This window comes from Nothobranchius furzeri, chromosome 8, assembly GCF_043380555.1.
Source record: "Nothobranchius furzeri strain GRZ-AD chromosome 8, NfurGRZ-RIMD1, whole genome shotgun sequence".
In the NCBI taxonomy this organism is placed as follows: domain Eukaryota; kingdom Metazoa; phylum Chordata; class Actinopteri; order Cyprinodontiformes; family Nothobranchiidae; genus Nothobranchius; species Nothobranchius furzeri.
In genome coordinates, this window is record NC_091748.1 from 39,433,028 (window position 1) to 39,452,460 (window position 19,433).

Below are 19,433 nucleotides of genomic sequence, written 5' to 3' on the forward strand. Positions count from 1 at the left end.
GTGGTGTTGTTTAAAGCCTGACTGGAAGGAAACTGTCCAGCAGGTTGTCTCCAAAAAGTTGTTCAGCTGGACCATAACTGCTTTTTCATTAATTGTCCCCAATGAAAGGGTGATTAGAGATTGGTCTGTAGTTAAGAGATCTAATTCACTTTTCTGATGAAAGAGGTTTAACAGCAGCAACTTTTAATGATTTAGGAAAAATACCTTACATTAGGAAACAATTAACGATTTTCAGTACAAACATCTTCTCTGACTCCTGTTCGGACCTGCTCTTGCTGCGGCAGGTCTGAGCGCGCACGCACACACACACACACTTCTTGATTAAAACAAATAATAATTTGTTTGGTACAGTGGAGCAAAAAGTACTTGTCAGCCACCGACTGTACAAATTGTTCCACATAAAAAGGTGGAACAGGTCTGCAGTTTTCATCATGGGTACTCCAACTATGAGAAACTGAATGTACAAAAGAAAATCTCATGATTTTTAAAGATTTTGTTAGTATAATGGTGCAGAAAATAAGTATTTTGCTGTTACAAACTGTCAGGAGCTAGGGTCTGTAAGTCTCACATAAAAGCTCCCTTTATGAGAAACTTAGCAAAATTCATTAAGAATGGGATAGCTGCTCCCTCTTGTGGACAGTAGAGGAAGTGTAAGAAAAACAAAAACAACTTTGATGTTTTTATAGCATTTATTATGAGGATATAAACCTGAAAATTCCACACCAATAGATGTTCCTTCTTTGTTTAAGATGAGGCTGAAAGTTAAAGGCAACAAATAAAAATGCATCCATGCCATGCACCGCACACACTTTTAATCCTTTGCAGTTTTGACCTTTTATGTAAAGATGTTAGCATTAGCAAAGATTTATGAAAAGGCTTGTATATCTTATTAGATAAGATACACTTACCTTTAGCTTTGTGTTTGTTCTGCCGGTGCAGCTGGAGCTTTCTTTTTACATTCTTCACACACATGACCGCAGGATCTGCCAAGAAACAAAACGACACACAGAGACATCCAAACGAGCTTCATCATGGATTTGAAAGAAAAAAAATACAGTTTATAGACACCACAAGAGACTGCATCATTATATTTACTCTCACTCGTAGATTAACAAAGAATGATTGAGTTTGTTTTTTCCTTCACCTGCATCCTGGACCATGGTGGCCTGTCCTTGACCAGGGTCCATATCCTGGTCCGTCTTTAATACCAAGCTCCTGGAATTTGCTCCGGCAAGTCCCAAAATAAGAAGCTTTTCCCACTGCGAACCCAAGGAGTCCCGCAACTGAAGAAAAAAAAACTATTTAAGGGAAACTGTAACCAAGCATTACTAGTCTACTCTGCACCTTTATATTAACCTGATACCTCAACATGTGACGGTTTACATTTATACTATGTTTACTTTCTATTTCACTTCATAGTTTAGCCATGTCTTATTACCGTGTTTACATTTATACTTTACATTTTATTTGCACCTTAAACTAGCTGTGTGTGCAAAAGGTGTGTGTGTGTGTGTGTGTGTGTGTGTGTGTGTGTGTGTGTGTGTGTGTGTGTGAGTGAGTGCGCATTTGCATGACTTCTATTTTTGCCTTGCACACCTGTGCAATGACAATAAAAGATCTTGAATCTTGAAAATATTCCAGAAAGTGCGGAACACAAACCTGCTAGTTTAGGAAAGTAGCCAAATCTTATTGATTTCTTCCACACTCCTAAATGAGGGGAAAAATATGCAAAGTAAGCTTAAATTAAGTGAACATTGACAGAAATTATTGCTTCATTTGTTATATTGAAATAAGGAGAGATCAGGACATTACCATTGAAGATGAGACCACCAGTAACAGCCATGCTGCCGATGGAGAGTGGAAGAGCTGCAATGTAGGAAACAACGATTATGCTACGAAATAGAGGCACCAATGAAATAAAAGAAAGGATTTCTTCCCTTCTAGGAATTACATCTCAGTAAAAATGGAAAAAGAAAACAAAGAAACTACTAAAAAGGTTTTAGTTTTGATCCACTGCCTTTACAAAGACGTTTCCGTCCTGTCTGGATTTGAACCCACTTCACGCCTCCAGTTCCATTTGAACGTTGATCGCTTAGATAACCTTTGATTAATTAGAGAGCAAAAGGACAAATCCAGGATTGTTGCAAATAAGAAGGTCCTGGAAGGACCAGGACAGCGATCAAAGATAAGAATAAATAAATAAAACATGTTGTTGCTTCAGACAGGTCTAGTTTTGTTGGTATTCATCGTGGCTGGCCAGCCATCCATGTAGAGTCAACAGCATTTGTCTCCAAGCAGCTTATGCATGACTTTCACCTTTGTGCTTTGTTTATTTTGCAACAGTGCTAAAGTCGAGCGTGATAAAGGTTTTAACGAAATCTGTCAGCTTTTTGAAGCTCAAAGATAAATTGCTTGTTAGGCCCGAGCAGCGAAAGCGCTGCGAAGGCCTCTTGTTTTTGCTCTGATTATTAGGCCCGAGCAGCGAAAGCGCTGCGAAGGCCTCTTGTTTTTGCTCTGATTATTATTAGGCCCGAGCAGCGAAAGCGCTGCGAAGGCCTCTTGTTTTTGCTCTGATTATTATTATTTTTTGTTATTCCGTGCCCCCTTTGAACAGCTTTTTGGGGACCTTAACATACCCCAAAACTCACAATATTTTGCACACTTGTCAGGCCTGGTGAAAAATTTGATATTTTAAAGGTCCCAAAAAAATCGCAAAGAAAATGGCTGAACAGCGCCCCCTACAAAGTGAAAAAAACCCCTCTCCATAAAGCTTAGTTTATCGTACAGTTATGAAATTTGGTACACTTGTAGTACTCAACAGTCCGCACAGAAAAGTCTCTTGCAACCATGGTCAATATCAAACAGGAAGTCGGCCATTTTGGGTTGAAATGGCGATTTTTTGCCATTTTTGCCGTTTTTAGGGTCCGTTTCTGATTGGATTGCTCGATCATTTTTCGCACGATCGTCTCAAAAATTGTGTAAAATTGCTCAGAAGGGATGGGCGAACAAAATGAGATAAGGATTCTGAGTTTTCGTATATGTTGAAGGGGCGGAGCCAGGCCTCGAAGTTTGACTACTCGCCAAAAATATTTAAATTGCTATAACTTCATAACTGAATGGAATAGAGTTACCAAACTTTCTGTGGTCATTCGTCATCCACCCACAAAGTAAATTGAAAGGTCGGATGATGACATCACACAAGCCCCGCCCCCTCAGGACCAAAAAGATCAAGTTTTACTGTGAAAGGTCCCAAATTGCCCCATTTCACTTAATCACCACAAATTTGTAGCTGGTAACTCAAGACAAGTGGGGGTTGCTTGGCGTCACTTTATGGGAGTTTTCGGCAGAGGGCGGGGCTGTGGTGGCGCGGCGAATTCAGGCGTACCGCCTTGGCCTTACGTTTGCCTCCCATTTCGTCATTTCCAAAGATATCGTCACGAAACTTCTTGTGAGTGATCCTAGTCCGGCCCCCCAAAAGATCTGATGTGAACATCTGGTGGGCGTGGCCTATTTTCTGAAATAGCGCCCCCTAGGACCATTAAAACTATTAGCCCCAAGCCATGCTTTGACTGAGGATTACGAAATTTGGTACACTAATGTGGTGTCTCAGGACCTACAAAAAAGTCTCTTGGAGTCAAGTTCAAAGTCGCACAGGAAGTCGGCCATTTTGGATCAAGTACGCGATTTAGTGGTTTTCGCACACGTTGTTTGGAGAGTGATGCTCCGTCGCCCTTTTCACCAATCTCCTTCAAACTTCTGCTATATACCCTTAAGACATAGGGGAAAAAATTCAACCGTCGGATTTTTCAAAAGTTGAAAGGTGTGGGCGTGGCTAAGCCTCAAACTTTGACCTGTCGCCACGCTACTCTTTTTTTCACAGCTCCCTACTGGACTCCTTTTACCCAATCACCAGGATTCTGTGGCAAACAGCAGTAGACAAGTTGAGGTTACTTGGTCTCCAGTACTGGCAGGTTTTGAAAAAAGGCGGGGCTTTGGGACCATGGCGAAAATCGCCATCACGCCATGGAAATACGTTTGTCTCTCATTTCTTCAGTTATCGTGATATTGCTACGAAACTTCTGGTGAGTGATCCTAGTCTGAGCTCCAAGAGAAATAGACAGCTGAATTTTGTGGGCGTGGCCTATGTTTTGAAATAGCGCCCCCTAGGACCATTTAAACTATTAGCCCCAAGCCATGCTTTGACTGAGGATTACGAAATTTGGTACACTAATGTGGTGTCTCAGGACCTACAAAAAAGTCTCTTGGAGTCAAGTTCAAAGTCGCACAGGAAGTCGGCCATTTTGGATCAAGTACGCGATTTAGTGGTTTTCGCACACGTTGTTTGGAGAGTGATGCTCCGTCGCCCTTTTCACCAATCTCCTTCAAACTTCTGCTATATACCCTTAAGACATAGGGGAAAAAATTTAACCGTCGGATTTTTCAAAAGTTGAAAGGTGTGGGCGTGGCTAAGCCTCAAACTTTGACCTGTCGCCACGCTACTCTTTTTTTCACAGCTCCCTACTGGACTCCTTTTACCCAATCACCAGGATTCTGTGGCAAACAGCAGTAGACAAGTTGAGGTTACTTGGTCTCCAGTACTGGCAGGTTTTGAAAAAAGGCGGGGCTTTGGGACCATGGCGAAAATCGCCATCACGCCATGGAAATACGTTTGTCTCATTTCTTCAGTTATCGTGATATTGCTACGAAACTTCTGGTGAGTGATCCTAGTCTGAGCTCCAAGAGAAATAGACAGCTGAAGTTTGTGGGCGTGGCCTATATTCTTAAATAGCGCCCCCTAGAGCCATTAAAACTTTCAGCCCCAAGCCATGCTTTGACTGAGGATTACGAAATTTGGTACACTAATGTGGGGTCTCAGGACCTACAAAAAAGTCTCTTGGAGCCAAGCGTAAAGTCGCACAGGAAGTCGGCCATTTTGGTGCAAGTACGTGATTTAGTGGTTTTCGCACACATTGTTTGGAGAGTGATGCTCCGTCGCCCTTTTCACCAATCACCTTCAAACTTCTGCAATACACTCTTAAGACATAGGGGAAAAAATTCAACCGTCGGATTTTTCAAAAGTTGAAAGGTGTGGGCGTGGCTAAGCCTCAAACGTTGACCTTTCGCCATTACTTTACTTGACTTAATAACTCCCATGTGCATGATCAGATCTTTTTCGAACTTTGTCTGTGTGATCATTGACCATATCTGTAAACAATGACAATGTGGACAGCTGACATCACCTAAGCCCCGCCCCCTGACTACAGGAATTTATTTTTTATGCTGAAATGCCCATATTTGTCCCCTCTAATTTAGTCAACATGACCCTAAGGTCATGCACTGTCTTCATGATGCTGTAATGACCATTCAGATCTGATAGCTTTCCAGAAAGGGAGGGGCTTTGATGCCATGGCGAATTCTGGCGTAACGCCGTAATCTTAATATTCAATTTAATGGTGAGCTCAGAGGGGATGCTGAGTCAGGGTGAGGTGCAGACTAGGAGGCCATTCGCGGTTTCTGGTGTCGGGGTGGTTGACGTTTCTGTTCTGTCAGACGTGCACTGGTGCGACGGCAGACCGGAGCGGCGCGGAGCTGCGAGGGCCGAACGACGCTGCTTGCAGCTTTAATTATTTTTTGTTATTCCGTGCCCCCTTTGAACAGCTTTTTGGGGACCTTAACATACCCCAAAACTCACAATATTTTGCACACTTGTCAGGCCTGGTGAAAAATTTGATATTTTAAAGGTCCCAAAAAAATCGCAAAGAAAATGGCTGAACAGCGCCCCCTACAAAGTGAAAAAAACCCCTCTCCATAAAGCTTAGTTTATCGTACAGTTATGAAATTTGGTACACTTGTAGTACTCAACAGTCCGCACAGAAAAGTCTCTTGCAACCATGGTCAATATCAAACAGGAAGTCGGCCATTTTGGGTTGAAATGGCGATTTTTTGCCGTTTTTGCCGTTTTTAGGGTCCGTTTCTGATTGGATTGCTCGATCATTTTTCGCACGATCGTCTCAAAAATTGTGTAAAATTGCTCAGAAGGGATGGGCGAACAAAATGAGATAAGGATTCTGAGTTTTCGTATATGTTGAAGGGGCGGAGCCAGGCCTCGAAGTTTGACTACTCGCCAAAAATATTTAAATTGCTATAACTTCATAACTGAATGGAATAGAGTTACCAAACTTTCTGTGGTCATTCGTCATCCACCCACAAAGTAAATTGAAAGGTCGGATGATGACATCACACAAGCCCCGCCCCCTCAGGACCAAAAAGATCAAGTTTTACTGTGAAAGGTCCCAAATTGCCCCATTTCACTTAATCACCACAAATTTGTAGCTGGTAACTCAAGACAAGTGGGGGTTGCTTGGCGTCACTTTATGGGAGTTTTCGGCAGAGGGCGGGGCTGTGGTGGCGCGGCGAATTCAGGCGTACCGCCTTGGCCTTACGTTTGCCTCCCATTTCGTCATTTCCAAAGATATCGTCACGAAACTTCTTGTGAGTGATCCTAGTCCGGCCCCCCAAAAGATCTGATGTGAACATCTGGTGGGCGTGGCCTATTTTCTGAAATAGCGCCCCCTAGGACCATTAAAACTATTAGCCCCAAGCCATGCTTTGACTGAGGATTACGAAATTTGGTACACTAATGTGGTGTCTCAGGACCTACAAAAAAGTCTCTTGGAGTCAAGTTCAAAGTCGCACAGGAAGTCGGCCATTTTGGATCAAGTACGCGATTTAGTGGTTTTCGCACACGTTGTTTGGAGAGTGATGCTCCGTCGCCCTTTTCACCAATCTCCTTCAAACTTCTGCTATATACCCTTAAGACATAGGGGAAAAAATTCAACCGTCGGATTTTTCAAAAGTTGAAAGGTGTGGGCGTGGCTAAGCCTCAAACTTTGACCTGTCGCCACGCTACTCTTTTTTTCACAGCTCCCTACTGGACTCCTTTTACCCAATCACCAGGATTCTGTGGCAAACAGCAGTAGACAAGTTGAGGTTACTTGGTCTCCAGTACTGGCAGGTTTTGAAAAAAGGCGGGGCTTTGGGACCATGGCGAAAATCGCCATCACGCCATGGAAATACGTTTGTCTCTCATTTCTTCAGTTATCGTGATATTGCTACGAAACTTCTGGTGAGTGATCCTAGTCTGAGCTCCAAGAGAAATAGACAGCTGAATTTTGTGGGCGTGGCCTATGTTTTGAAATAGCGCCCCCTAGGACCATTTAAACTATTAGCCCCAAGCCATGCTTTGACTGAGGATTACGAAATTTGGTACACTAATGTGGTGTCTCAGGACCTACAAAAAAGTCTCTTGGAGTCAAGTTCAAAGTCGCACAGGAAGTCGGCCATTTTGGATCAAGTACGCGATTTAGTGGTTTTCGCACACGTTGTTTGGAGAGTGATGCTCCGTCGCCCTTTTCACCAATCTCCTTCAAACTTCTGCTATATACCCTTAAGACATAGGGGAAAAAATTTAACCGTCGGATTTTTCAAAAGTTGAAAGGTGTGGGCGTGGCTAAGCCTCAAACTTTGACCTGTCGCCACGCTACTCTTTTTTTCACAGCTCCCTACTGGACTCCTTTTACCCAATCACCAGGATTCTGTGGCAAACAGCAGTAGACAAGTTGAGGTTACTTGGTCTCCAGTACTGGCAGGTTTTGAAAAAAGGCGGGGCTTTGGGACCATGGCGAAAATCGCCATCACGCCATGGAAATACGTTTGTCTCATTTCTTCAGTTATCGTGATATTGCTACGAAACTTCTGGTGAGTGATCCTAGTCTGAGCTCCAAGAGAAATAGACAGCTGAAGTTTGTGGGCGTGGCCTATATTCTTAAATAGCGCCCCCTAGAGCCATTAAAACTTTCAGCCCCAAGCCATGCTTTGACTGAGGATTACGAAATTTGGTACACTAATGTGGGGTCTCAGGACCTACAAAAAAGTCTCTTGGAGCCAAGCGTAAAGTCGCACAGGAAGTCGGCCATTTTGGTGCAAGTACGTGATTTAGTGGTTTTCGCACACATTGTTTGGAGAGTGATGCTCCGTCGCCCTTTTCACCAATCACCTTCAAACTTCTGCAATACACTCTTAAGACATAGGGGAAAAAATTCAACCGTCGGATTTTTCAAAAGTTGAAAGGTGTGGGCGTGGCTAAGCCTCAAACGTTGACCTTTCGCCATTACTTTACTTGACTTAATAACTCCCATGTGCATGATCAGATCTTTTTCGAACTTTGTCTGTGTGATCATTGACCATATCTGTAAACAATGACAATGTGGACAGCTGACATCACCTAAGCCCCGCCCCCTGACTACAGGAATTTATTTTTTATGCTGAAATGCCCATATTTGTCCCCTCTAATTTAGTCAACATGACCCTAAGGTCATGCACTGTCTTCATGATGCTGTAATGACCATTCAGATCTGATAGCTTTCCAGAAAGGGAGGGGCTTTGATGCCATGGCGAATTCTGGCGTAACGCCGTAATCTTAATATTCAATTTAATGGTGAGCTCAGAGGGGATGCTGAGTCAGGGTGAGGTGCAGACTAGGAGGCCATTCGCGGTTTCTGGTGTCGGGGTGGTTGACGTTTCTGTTCTGTCAGACGTGCACTGGTGCCCCGGGCTGCCGTCCAGACCGGAGCGGCGCGGAGCTGCGAGGGCCGAACGACGCTGCTTGCAGCTTTAATTATTTTTTGTTATTCCGTGCCCCCTTTGAACAGCTTTTTGGGGACCTTAACATACCCCAAAACTCACAATATTTTGCACACTTGTCAGGCCTGGTGAAAAATTTGATATTTTAAAGGTCCCAAAAAAATCGCAAAGAAAATGGCTGAACAGCGCCCCCTACAAAGTGAAAAAAAACCCTCTCCATAAAGCTTAGTTTATCGTACAGTTATGAAATTTGGTACACTTGTAGTACTCAACAGTCCGCACAGAAAAGTCTCTTGCAACCATGGTCAATATCAAACAGGAAGTCGGCCATTTTGGGTTGAAATGGCGATTTTTTGCCGTTTTTGCCGTTTTTAGGGTCCGTCTCTGATTGGATTGCTCGATCATTTTTCGCACGATCGTCTCAAAAATTGTGTAAAATTTCTCAGAAGGGATGGGCGAACAAAATGAGATAAGGATTCTGAGTTTTCGTATATGTTGAAGGGGCGGAGCCAGGCCTCAAAGTTTGACTACTCGCCAAAAAAATTTAAATTGCTATAACTTCATAATTGAATGGAATAGCGTTACCAAACTTTCTGTGGTCATTTGTCATCGACCCACAAAGTAAATTGAATGGTCGGTTGATGACATCACACAAGCCCCGCCCCCTCAGGACCAAAAAGGTCAAGTTTTACTGTGAAAGGTCCCAAATTGCCCCATTTCACTTAATCACCACAAATTTGGAGCTGGTAACTCAAGGCAAGTGGGGGTTGCTTGGCGTCACTTTATGGGAGTTTTCGGCAGAGGGCGGGGCTGTGGCGGCGCGGCGAAGTAAGGCGTACCGCCGTGGCCTTACGTTTGCCTCCCATTTCTTTATTTCTAAAGATGTCGTCACGAAACTTCTTGTGAGTGATCCTAGTCTGGCCCCCCAAAAAATCTGACGTGAAAATCCGGTGGGCGTGGCCAATTTTCTGAAATAGCGCCCCCTAGGACCATTAAAACTGTCAGCCCCAAGCCATGCTTTGACTGAGGATTACGAAATTTGGTACACTAATGTGGTGTCTCAGGACCTACAAAAAAGTCTCTTGGAGCCAAGTGCAAAGTCGCACAGGAAGTCGGCCATTTTGGTCCAAGTGCGCGATTTAGTTGTTTTCGCACACGTTGTTTGGAGAGTGATGCTCCGTCGCCCTTTTCACCAATCTCCTTCAAACTTCTGCTATATACTCTTAAGACATAGGGGAAAAAATTCAACCGTCGGATTTTTCAAAAGTTGAAAGGTGTGGGCGTGGCTAAGCCTCAAACTTTGAACTGTCGCCACGCCACTCTTTTTTTCACAGCTCCCTACTGGACTCCTTTTACCCAAACACCAGGATTCTGTGGCAAACAGCAGTAGACAACTTGAGGTTACTTGGTCTCCAGTACTGGCAGGTTTTGAAAAAAGGCGGGGCTTTGGGAGCATGGCGAAAATCACCATCACGCCATGGAAATACGTTTGCCTCTCATTCCTTAAGTTATCGAGATATCACCTCGAAATTTGTTGTGAGTGATCCTAGTCTGACCCCCAATAGAAATGGACAGCTAAAATTTGTGGGCGTGGCCAATTTTCTGAAATAGCGCCCTCTAGGACCATTAAAACTGCCAGCCCCTAGCCATGCTTTGACTGAGGATTACGAAATTTGGTAAACTAATGTGGAGTCTCAGGACCTACAAAAAAGTCTCTTGGAGCCAAGTCCAAAGTCGCACAGGAAGTCGGCCATTTTGGTACAAGTACGCGATTTAGTTGTTTTGGTACACGTTGTTTGGAGAGTGATGCTCCGTTGCTTTTTTCACCAATCGCTTTCACACTTCTGCTATATACTCTTAAGACGTAGGGGAAAAAATTCAACCGTCGGATTTTTCAAAAGTTGAAAGGTGTGGGCGTGGCTAAGCCTCAAACTTTGACCTGTCGCCACGCCACTCTTTTTTCACAGCTCCCTACTGGACTCCTTTTACCCAATCAGCAGGAATCTCTGGCAAATAGCAGTAGACAACGTGAGGTCACTTGGTCTCCAGTACTGGCAGGTTTCAAAAAAAGGCGGGGCTTTGGGAGCATGGCGAAAATCGCCATCACGCCATGGAAATACGTTTGCCTCTCATTTCTTCAGTTATCGTGATATCACTACGAAACTTCTGGTGAGTGATCCTAGTCTGACCCCAAGAGAAATAGACAGCTGAAGTTTGTGGGCGTGGCCTATTTCCTTAAATAGCGCCCCCTAGGACCTTTTAAACTAATAGCCCCAAGCCATGCTTTGACTGAGGATTACGAAATTTGGTACACTAATGTGTTGTCTCAGGAAAAAAAGTCTCTTGGAGCCAAGTGCAAAATCGTACAGGAAGTCGGCCATTTTGGTCCAAGTACTCAATTTAGTGGTTTTCGCAGACATTGTTTGGAGTATTATGCCCCATCGTCCTTTTCACCAATTGCCTTCAAACTCCTGCTATATCCTCTTAAGACATAGGGGAAAAAATTCAACCGTCGGATTTTTCAAAAGTTGAAAGGTGTGGGCGTGGCTAACCCTCAAACTTTGACCTTTCGCCATTACATTTCTTGGCTTAATAACTCCCATGTGCATGATCTAATCTATATCAAACTTTGTCTGTGTGATCACTGACCACATCTGAAGACAATGCCAATGTGGACAGCTGACATCCCCTAAGTCCCGCCCTCTACTACAGGAAGTCTATTGTTTTATGGTGAAATGCCCATATTTGTCATGATCTGAAAGCTTTCCAGCGGCCCTAGATAAGTTTAACCTACAATAACTTCAAACAACGTGGTCAGAAAAGCATTACAGTTGGTCTGTGTCATCAGATCCACGAGAGTCGTAAAGGTAGAGTATGCCCTAGTTGTGAGACGTGTAATATAATGGTGTCCTCAGAGGGGATGCTGAGTCAGGGTGAGGTGCGGACGAGGTGATCGTTTGCGGTTTCTGGTGTCGGGGTGGTCGACGTTTCTGTTCCGTGGACGTGCCCTATTGCCCCGGGCTGCCGGCCAGGCCGGAGCGGCGCGGAGCTGCGAGGGCCGAACGACGCTGCTTGCAGCTTTAATTATTATTTTTTGTTATTCCGTGCCCCCTTTGAACAGCTTTTTGGGGACCTTAACATACCCCAAAACTCACAATATTTTGCACACTTGTCAGGCCTGGTGAAAAATTTGATATTTTAAAGGTCCCAAAAAAATCGCAAAGAAAATGGCTGAACAGCGCCCCCTACAAAGTGAAAAAAACCCCTCTCCATAAAGCTTAGTTTATCGTACAGTTATGAAATTTGGTACACTTGTAGTACTCAACAGTCCGCACAGAAAAGTCTCTTGCAACCATGGTCAATATCAAACAGGAAGTCGGCCATTTTGGGTTGAAATGGCGATTTTTTGCCGTTTTTGCCGTTTTTAGGGTCCGTTTCTGATTGGATTGCTCGATCATTTTTCGCACGATCGTCTCAAAAATTGTGTAAAATTGCTCAGAAGGGATGGGCGAACAAAATGAGATAAGGATTCTGAGTTTTCGTATATGTTGAAGGGGCGGAGCCAGGCCTCGAAGTTTGACTACTCGCCAAAAATATTTAAATTGCTATAACTTCATAACTGAATGGAATAGAGTTACCAAACTTTCTGTGGTCATTCGTCATCCACCCACAAAGTAAATTGAAAGGTCGGATGATGACATCACACAAGCCCCGCCCCCTCAGGACCAAAAAGATCAAGTTTTACTGTGAAAGGTCCCAAATTGCCCCATTTCACTTAATCACCACAAATTTGTAGCTGGTAACTCAAGACAAGTGGGGGTTGCTTGGCGTCACTTTATGGGAGTTTTCGGCAGAGGGCGGGGCTGTGGTGGCGCGGCGAATTCAGGCGTACCGCCTTGGCCTTACGTTTGCCTCCCATTTCGTCATTTCCAAAGATATCGTCACGAAACTTCTTGTGAGTGATCCTAGTCCGGCCCCCCAAAAGATCTGATGTGAACATCTGGTGGGCGTGGCCTATTTTCTGAAATAGCGCCCCCTAGGACCATTAAAACTATTAGCCCCAAGCCATGCTTTGACTGAGGATTACGAAATTTGGTACACTAATGTGGTGTCTCAGGACCTACAAAAAAGTCTCTTGGAGTCAAGTTCAAAGTCGCACAGGAAGTCGGCCATTTTGGATCAAGTACGCGATTTAGTGGTTTTCGCACACGTTGTTTGGAGAGTGATGCTCCGTCGCCCTTTTCACCAATCTCCTTCAAACTTCTGCTATATACCCTTAAGACATAGGGGAAAAAATTCAACCGTCGGATTTTTCAAAAGTTGAAAGGTGTGGGCGTGGCTAAGCCTCAAACTTTGACCTGTCGCCACGCTACTCTTTTTTTCACAGCTCCCTACTGGACTCCTTTTACCCAATCACCAGGATTCTGTGGCAAACAGCAGTAGACAAGTTGAGGTTACTTGGTCTCCAGTACTGGCAGGTTTTGAAAAAAGGCGGGGCTTTGGGACCATGGCGAAAATCGCCATCACGCCATGGAAATACGTTTGTCTCTCATTTCTTCAGTTATCGTGATATTGCTACGAAACTTCTGGTGAGTGATCCTAGTCTGAGCTCCAAGAGAAATAGACAGCTGAATTTTGTGGGCGTGGCCTATGTTTTGAAATAGCGCCCCCTAGGACCATTTAAACTATTAGCCCCAAGCCATGCTTTGACTGAGGATTACGAAATTTGGTACACTAATGTGGTGTCTCAGGACCTACAAAAAAGTCTCTTGGAGTCAAGTTCAAAGTCGCACAGGAAGTCGGCCATTTTGGATCAAGTACGCGATTTAGTGGTTTTCGCACACGTTGTTTGGAGAGTGATGCTCCGTCGCCCTTTTCACCAATCTCCTTCAAACTTCTGCTATATACCCTTAAGACATAGGGGAAAAAATTTAACCGTCGGATTTTTCAAAAGTTGAAAGGTGTGGGCGTGGCTAAGCCTCAAACTTTGACCTGTCGCCACGCTACTCTTTTTTTCACAGCTCCCTACTGGACTCCTTTTACCCAATCACCAGGATTCTGTGGCAAACAGCAGTAGACAAGTTGAGGTTACTTGGTCTCCAGTACTGGCAGGTTTTGAAAAAAGGCGGGGCTTTGGGACCATGGCGAAAATCGCCATCACGCCATGGAAATACGTTTGTCTCATTTCTTCAGTTATCGTGATATTGCTACGAAACTTCTGGTGAGTGATCCTAGTCTGAGCTCCAAGAGAAATAGACAGCTGAAGTTTGTGGGCGTGGCCTATATTCTTAAATAGCGCCCCCTAGAGCCATTAAAACTTTCAGCCCCAAGCCATGCTTTGACTGAGGATTACGAAATTTGGTACACTAATGTGGGGTCTCAGGACCTACAAAAAAGTCTCTTGGAGCCAAGCGTAAAGTCGCACAGGAAGTCGGCCATTTTGGTGCAAGTACGTGATTTAGTGGTTTTCGCACACATTGTTTGGAGAGTGATGCTCCGTCGCCCTTTTCACCAATCACCTTCAAACTTCTGCAATACACTCTTAAGACATAGGGGAAAAAATTCAACCGTCGGATTTTTCAAAAGTTGAAAGGTGTGGGCGTGGCTAAGCCTCAAACGTTGACCTTTCGCCATTACTTTACTTGACTTAATAACTCCCATGTGCATGATCAGATCTTTTTCGAACTTTGTCTGTGTGATCATTGACCATATCTGTAAACAATGACAATGTGGACAGCTGACATCACCTAAGCCCCGCCCCCTGACTACAGGAATTTATTTTTTATGCTGAAATGCCCATATTTGTCCCCTCTAATTTAGTCAACATGACCCTAAGGTCATGCACTGTCTTCATGATGCTGTAATGACCATTCAGATCTGATAGCTTTCCAGAAAGGGAGGGGCTTTGATGCCATGGCGAATTCTGGCGTAACGCCGTAATCTTAATATTCAATTTAATGGTGAGCTCAGAGGGGATGCTGAGTCAGGGTGAGGTGCAGACTAGGAGGCCATTCGCGGTTTCTGGTGTCGGGGTGGTTGACGTTTCTGTTCTGTCAGACGTGCACTGGTGCCCCGGGCTGCCGTCCAGACCGGAGCGGCGCGGAGCTGCGAGGGCCGAACGACGCTGCTTGCAGCTTTAATTAGTTTTGTCCCTCTTGTTGGATCAGGTCTCGTTTTTATAAGAATCAGCTTGGTCTACGTCGTCATGGACACTTGGGACACTCCCAGCCAAGCTACGCCCACCTTTCACCTAAAATCAGGCCTGTTCAGTCCAGAATCATGTGCCTTCATGTTCCATAAATCCACTACTTTTTAAATCAACATGCACACATGGAAGTTTGGTTGGGCCCCACTCTGAGCTCCACACACTGACGAATGTAAACACACCTTTCTCAGTGGCCTAGTGGTAGAGTGTCCGCCCTGAGACTGGGAGATCAGGGTTCGATTCCTGGTCGGGTCATACCAAAGACTTTGAAAGAATGGGACCCAATGCCTCCCTGCTTGACACTCAGCATTAAGGGGTTGGATTGGGGGGTTAAACCACCAAATGGTTCCCGAGCGCGGCCGTGTCTGCAGCTCACCGCTCCCCCAGGGGATGGGTCAAATGCGGAGAACAAATTTCGCACACACACCTGTGTGTGTGACAACTCATGGGACTTTAACTTTGACACACGAGTGTAGGAAGTGACTGATGAGTGACAACATGCTGCTCCTACTACAAGACTGATGCAATACACATGAAACACACACACTTTTACAAATTCTAAAGTAAGGTAAGACGATTCAGAAATGTACAAAACTGATGTGATTACCCCTGTACCAGAAGCTTTCCTCTTGGCACTCTTTCCAAACCTTCCTCACATCCTCTCTGTGAATATGAGCATCACTCAGAGGACACTGTAACACACACACACACACACACACACACACACACACACACACACACACACACACTGGAAGAACCGGTAGAAACCTCCCACCTTCCACCCTCCTTTTGCAGCTGCTGAATTAGGAGCAGCTTCTTCTGTCTTCACTGGGGTGTCAGAGCTCATGATGCTGGAGTCTCTCAGGGCTTCCGTGAGGTCTGCTGCCGCGTAACGACCTTAGACTGCTTTACTTCTTCTCTCACAGAGTCTCAAATCTAATTGGCTGCTGTGGCTCCTCCCTGGACTGCGTCCAGACTCAGCCCTAAGGAAACTCTGAAGAGGTGTTTCAACACAACTAATGGGTATAAGTAAAGATGATATTGAATGGAACCTTGGTTGTAGACTTTTAACTTTTACAATCAGATGAAGGAATCTCTTTCGAGCCTGCTGTGTTGTACTTTACACAAACTGTTAAATTTGCTCAATTGAATTCTAAATTTAAAAAAGGTTAAAAAATACTTCCTGTTGCTGTGTTCTGGTATGAAAGGATGTCTGACCATCTGACAGCTTGATTTTTCTTCTCAAGCTCAGCTGTTTGGTTCAATAGGAACAATCAACTTTCATTTCAAACAGCTGGGCTGGACTGTCATGTGCTTTCATTTCCTTTATCTGTCCTCAGTGGCTACAACACTGCAGGGAGAGCCCTACAGGACACACTTAACTCTTGTTCTGATACATGTTTGTTTGTTGCTCATTTTTCTCATCAAGCTATTAAAGTCTGCCACTTCTTCATGCCATCTAAAAACAGACTTCCTCAAGCCTGATGGATAACTCTAAAAGATTCATCTTTTCAAGAACTTTAAATGTAGAATAAACAAATTCACTGGATTTCATTGTTAGTTTGTTGTTCTCTAAGATGTTTGTTCATCTTTAGGCATGAAATACATTATGAACTATATTTTAAACACAGTTTCATTTTTTTGTTACATGTTGACTCAAGTAGAGAGCATGTGTCGTCATATCCCCTATGACCGGTAGGGGGCAGTGTCTAGGGTGAACACAGAGTTTTCTACATTGTGGCTGTGCAATTAATTACAGTAAATCCTCTAATAGAGGCCCGGGCCTGTATTTGACACAAGCTCATCAAGCTCCAGGCCTTTATTGGAAGGACGGCAAGAATTAGAGGCAGGCCTCAATTTCTATTTGAGCAAAATAAACTAATGGTTCGTTGGAGTTTTTGACAATTAAAATTGCGCCCACATTTTCAAAGTTAAACACATTTCTTTTAACAACGGTAGTTTCTGCTTCAGCCCTCTCCCCCCTCCCCCTGCTTCAGCCCTCTCCCCCCTCCCCCTGCTTCAGCCCTCTCCCCCCTCCCTCTGCGCAGCGGCTGCAAACTCACTGATGCGCCTGCAGCCTCTCTGAGTTCCTGCTGCTCTAAACATTAAAATAATTATTTCATTTTCTGTTCCTCACTTCTGATTACCTTCAATGGTGTCTGTTTGTTGCAACCAACAGGTACAAAAACTAACTTGTTTTTATTTGACTATTTTTCTGTCCTGCCTGTTTATTATCTTCCTGCATCTCCTCTCAATCCTAAAGAAAAACTGCTACCTGGGTTCATATATATTCACCTCATGAGTTACCTTTGAACTGCAGTTCTAAAAGATCTACCGACCGCAAAAACAGCGGAGTGCTCGCTGCTCGCCGGCCGCATCAGTGATCGGTGCGTCGGAGGACAAGGTGATGCGCCCCGCTCCACAGCAGCAAAACGCATCAGGCGCAAATAAAAACAGAAAACATTAAAGGAAATGAGCCGACATGAACGATCGCGTGTCAGTACCGACGCGCTCTGGCACAGCGCGTTGCCCCCCCCCAGCGCAGGAGCTTGTCACCTGCTGACAGCAGGCTGCTGTCTTTTCCGAGGGCTGCATCTTGCCGGTCATTATCACGTGACAGCGACTAGTCGACGACAGGCATAAAAAGTCACTATAGTGAAGTTGACTAGTTCATACAACCCCTATTGCTCCCCAGAGTGTTCTGCAGCGCACTTTCTCTTTGATCTTGATATCAAATTTTCACCTCTTCGTCTCCGCACGGTTAAAGTTACCCTCGCGGTCTATCACTGGCAAATCAAAAGTGAGGCGATGACACAACCGCCCCCGTACTTGCTTGTTACCACATTCCACCCGGCCACAATAAGAGACCGGCCATTATTCACCTCCGCCGACTCCGACACCGGCCAAAATATGAGACCCGGCCGTTAATTGAATACAGGCCTGTATTAGAGGATTTACGGTATATCATTATACAAAATATATGCTGACATAATGCTGAATTTAGTATGTGTCAGAGTCGAAGACTGGGTTCGGGAGTACGAGCTTTATTAGAGACTGCTGGCTGCAAGCGGTGCTGAAAAGGCTGACGGAAGGATGAGGTCTGAGTTAGAAAGGTGGAGGTTTAACTGTCTTAGCTTCAGAATACTCTGATCATGGATCACGGTGGAACGATGACTGAGTGAAGAGCTGGTGTGGCGTCTTCTATATATAGACATGGATGACGCAGGTGCAACGTGGAGGGAATCCCCGCGAGGGGCATGCTGGGTAATGGTCCGAGACAGAAGCCGGTCAGCTGGGAGAGCCCGGCCTGGGGGCTTGGACTCTGACAGTATGTGCATTTTTATACTTTTTATTATTCCATGATGTATTCATTGAATCATAGTGTGAAACACTGACTTTTTAATCAAAAACAAAGATTTTTAATAAACTTTCTTTGCTTACTTGTTTTATTTTCAGAAGAAAATTGCTGTTTCTGGTTTTAAATACTTCATTATATCACATTGAATTCTAAAGTGTAAGCTTTGAACAGAATGTGGAACGCCATAAAACACATGGGAAGCTGAAGTTTATCCATGTTATCGATTCACAGTTTGTTATGATGGTTTGTTCACATCTGAAACAATTTTCAGAGTTATGTAAAAATATTCACATTTTGATCCTAAATGTATCACTAACAACGTTATTGTTAAAAATCTGGACAAGGACCACTAGGTTTTTTTGGGGGCGTGGGGGGGGGGGGGGATCATAAGAAAAGAACCCAAGAAACCCTTTTAATAATTGTGACTTGTGAGTAATTATCACTCATTTACAGACTGCACCTCCCTATGAACTTTTCTACCCCCCCCCCCCCCCACACACACACACACACACACACCGCCCTCTGTTCCGACTACTGGGGTGCCCACCAGTAGTCCCGACTTTACCGGTGGGCACCCCCTTTTACCAGGACCGGGCAAGTTCTAGCAAAATGCCCAGACCCCCCACAGTACATGCAAAGACCCGACCTCATGCGATGTTCACGCTCCTCTTGGCTGAGTCTGGTCTTCCCTAGTTGCATGGGTTCCTCCGGGGCGAGAACCTCAGGTGGGGAATGACTTACTGACCCTGAACGGCCCTCCACCACTCGACTTGATCTGATCGCCGGTGCAGAAGTAGGTACGTGGAGCTCCCGGTGTCTCTTATCGAGGGAGATGGCCAGCTTGATCAACCCCTCCAGGGACTCCAGGCACATAGCGAGCTGGTTTCTGATGCGGCTGTTTAGGGCCTCCGTGAAAGTGGAGATGAGAGCCTCATCGTTCCAGGCGGATCGAGCCGCCAGCGTTCGGAACTCTAGGGTCATCTCTGCCACCGTCCTCTGCCCTTGAGACAGCGTCCATAGCCTCCTGCTTATATCCATGGGGGACACGTCAGAACCAAAAATCAGTTTAAAATCTGCCAGGAAAGTCTCCAAGGGACCTGCCAAAAAGGCAGGATTGTGGCTCTTAGCCTCTGCCCACCGTAAAGCCTTCCCACGTAGCAGTCCAACAATATAAGAAATTTGACTAACCTCAGTCTGGAAAGCACCTGGAGATCGAGCAAACGCCAG

At 44.8% G+C, this 19,433-nt stretch overlaps 1 protein-coding gene across 1 annotated transcript; it reads right to left on the reverse strand.

Moving 5' to 3' along the window:
• Nucleotides 1-635: 635 nt before the first annotated feature.
• On the reverse strand, nt 636-16,081 carry ociad2 (OCIA domain containing 2). Its single transcript, XM_070554020.1, has 7 exons — nt 15,624-16,081; nt 15,456-15,540; nt 1,813-1,866; nt 1,660-1,707; nt 1,145-1,283; nt 909-983; nt 636-755 (listed from the first exon to the last, which is right to left on the reverse strand). The coding sequence occupies exons 1-6, from the start codon at nt 15,693-15,695 to the stop codon at nt 911-913; spliced, it is 471 nt and encodes a 156-aa protein (XP_070410121.1). The 5' UTR covers nt 15,696-16,081; the 3' UTR covers nt 636-755; nt 909-910.
• Between the last annotated feature and the right edge of the window lie 3,352 nt (nt 16,082-19,433).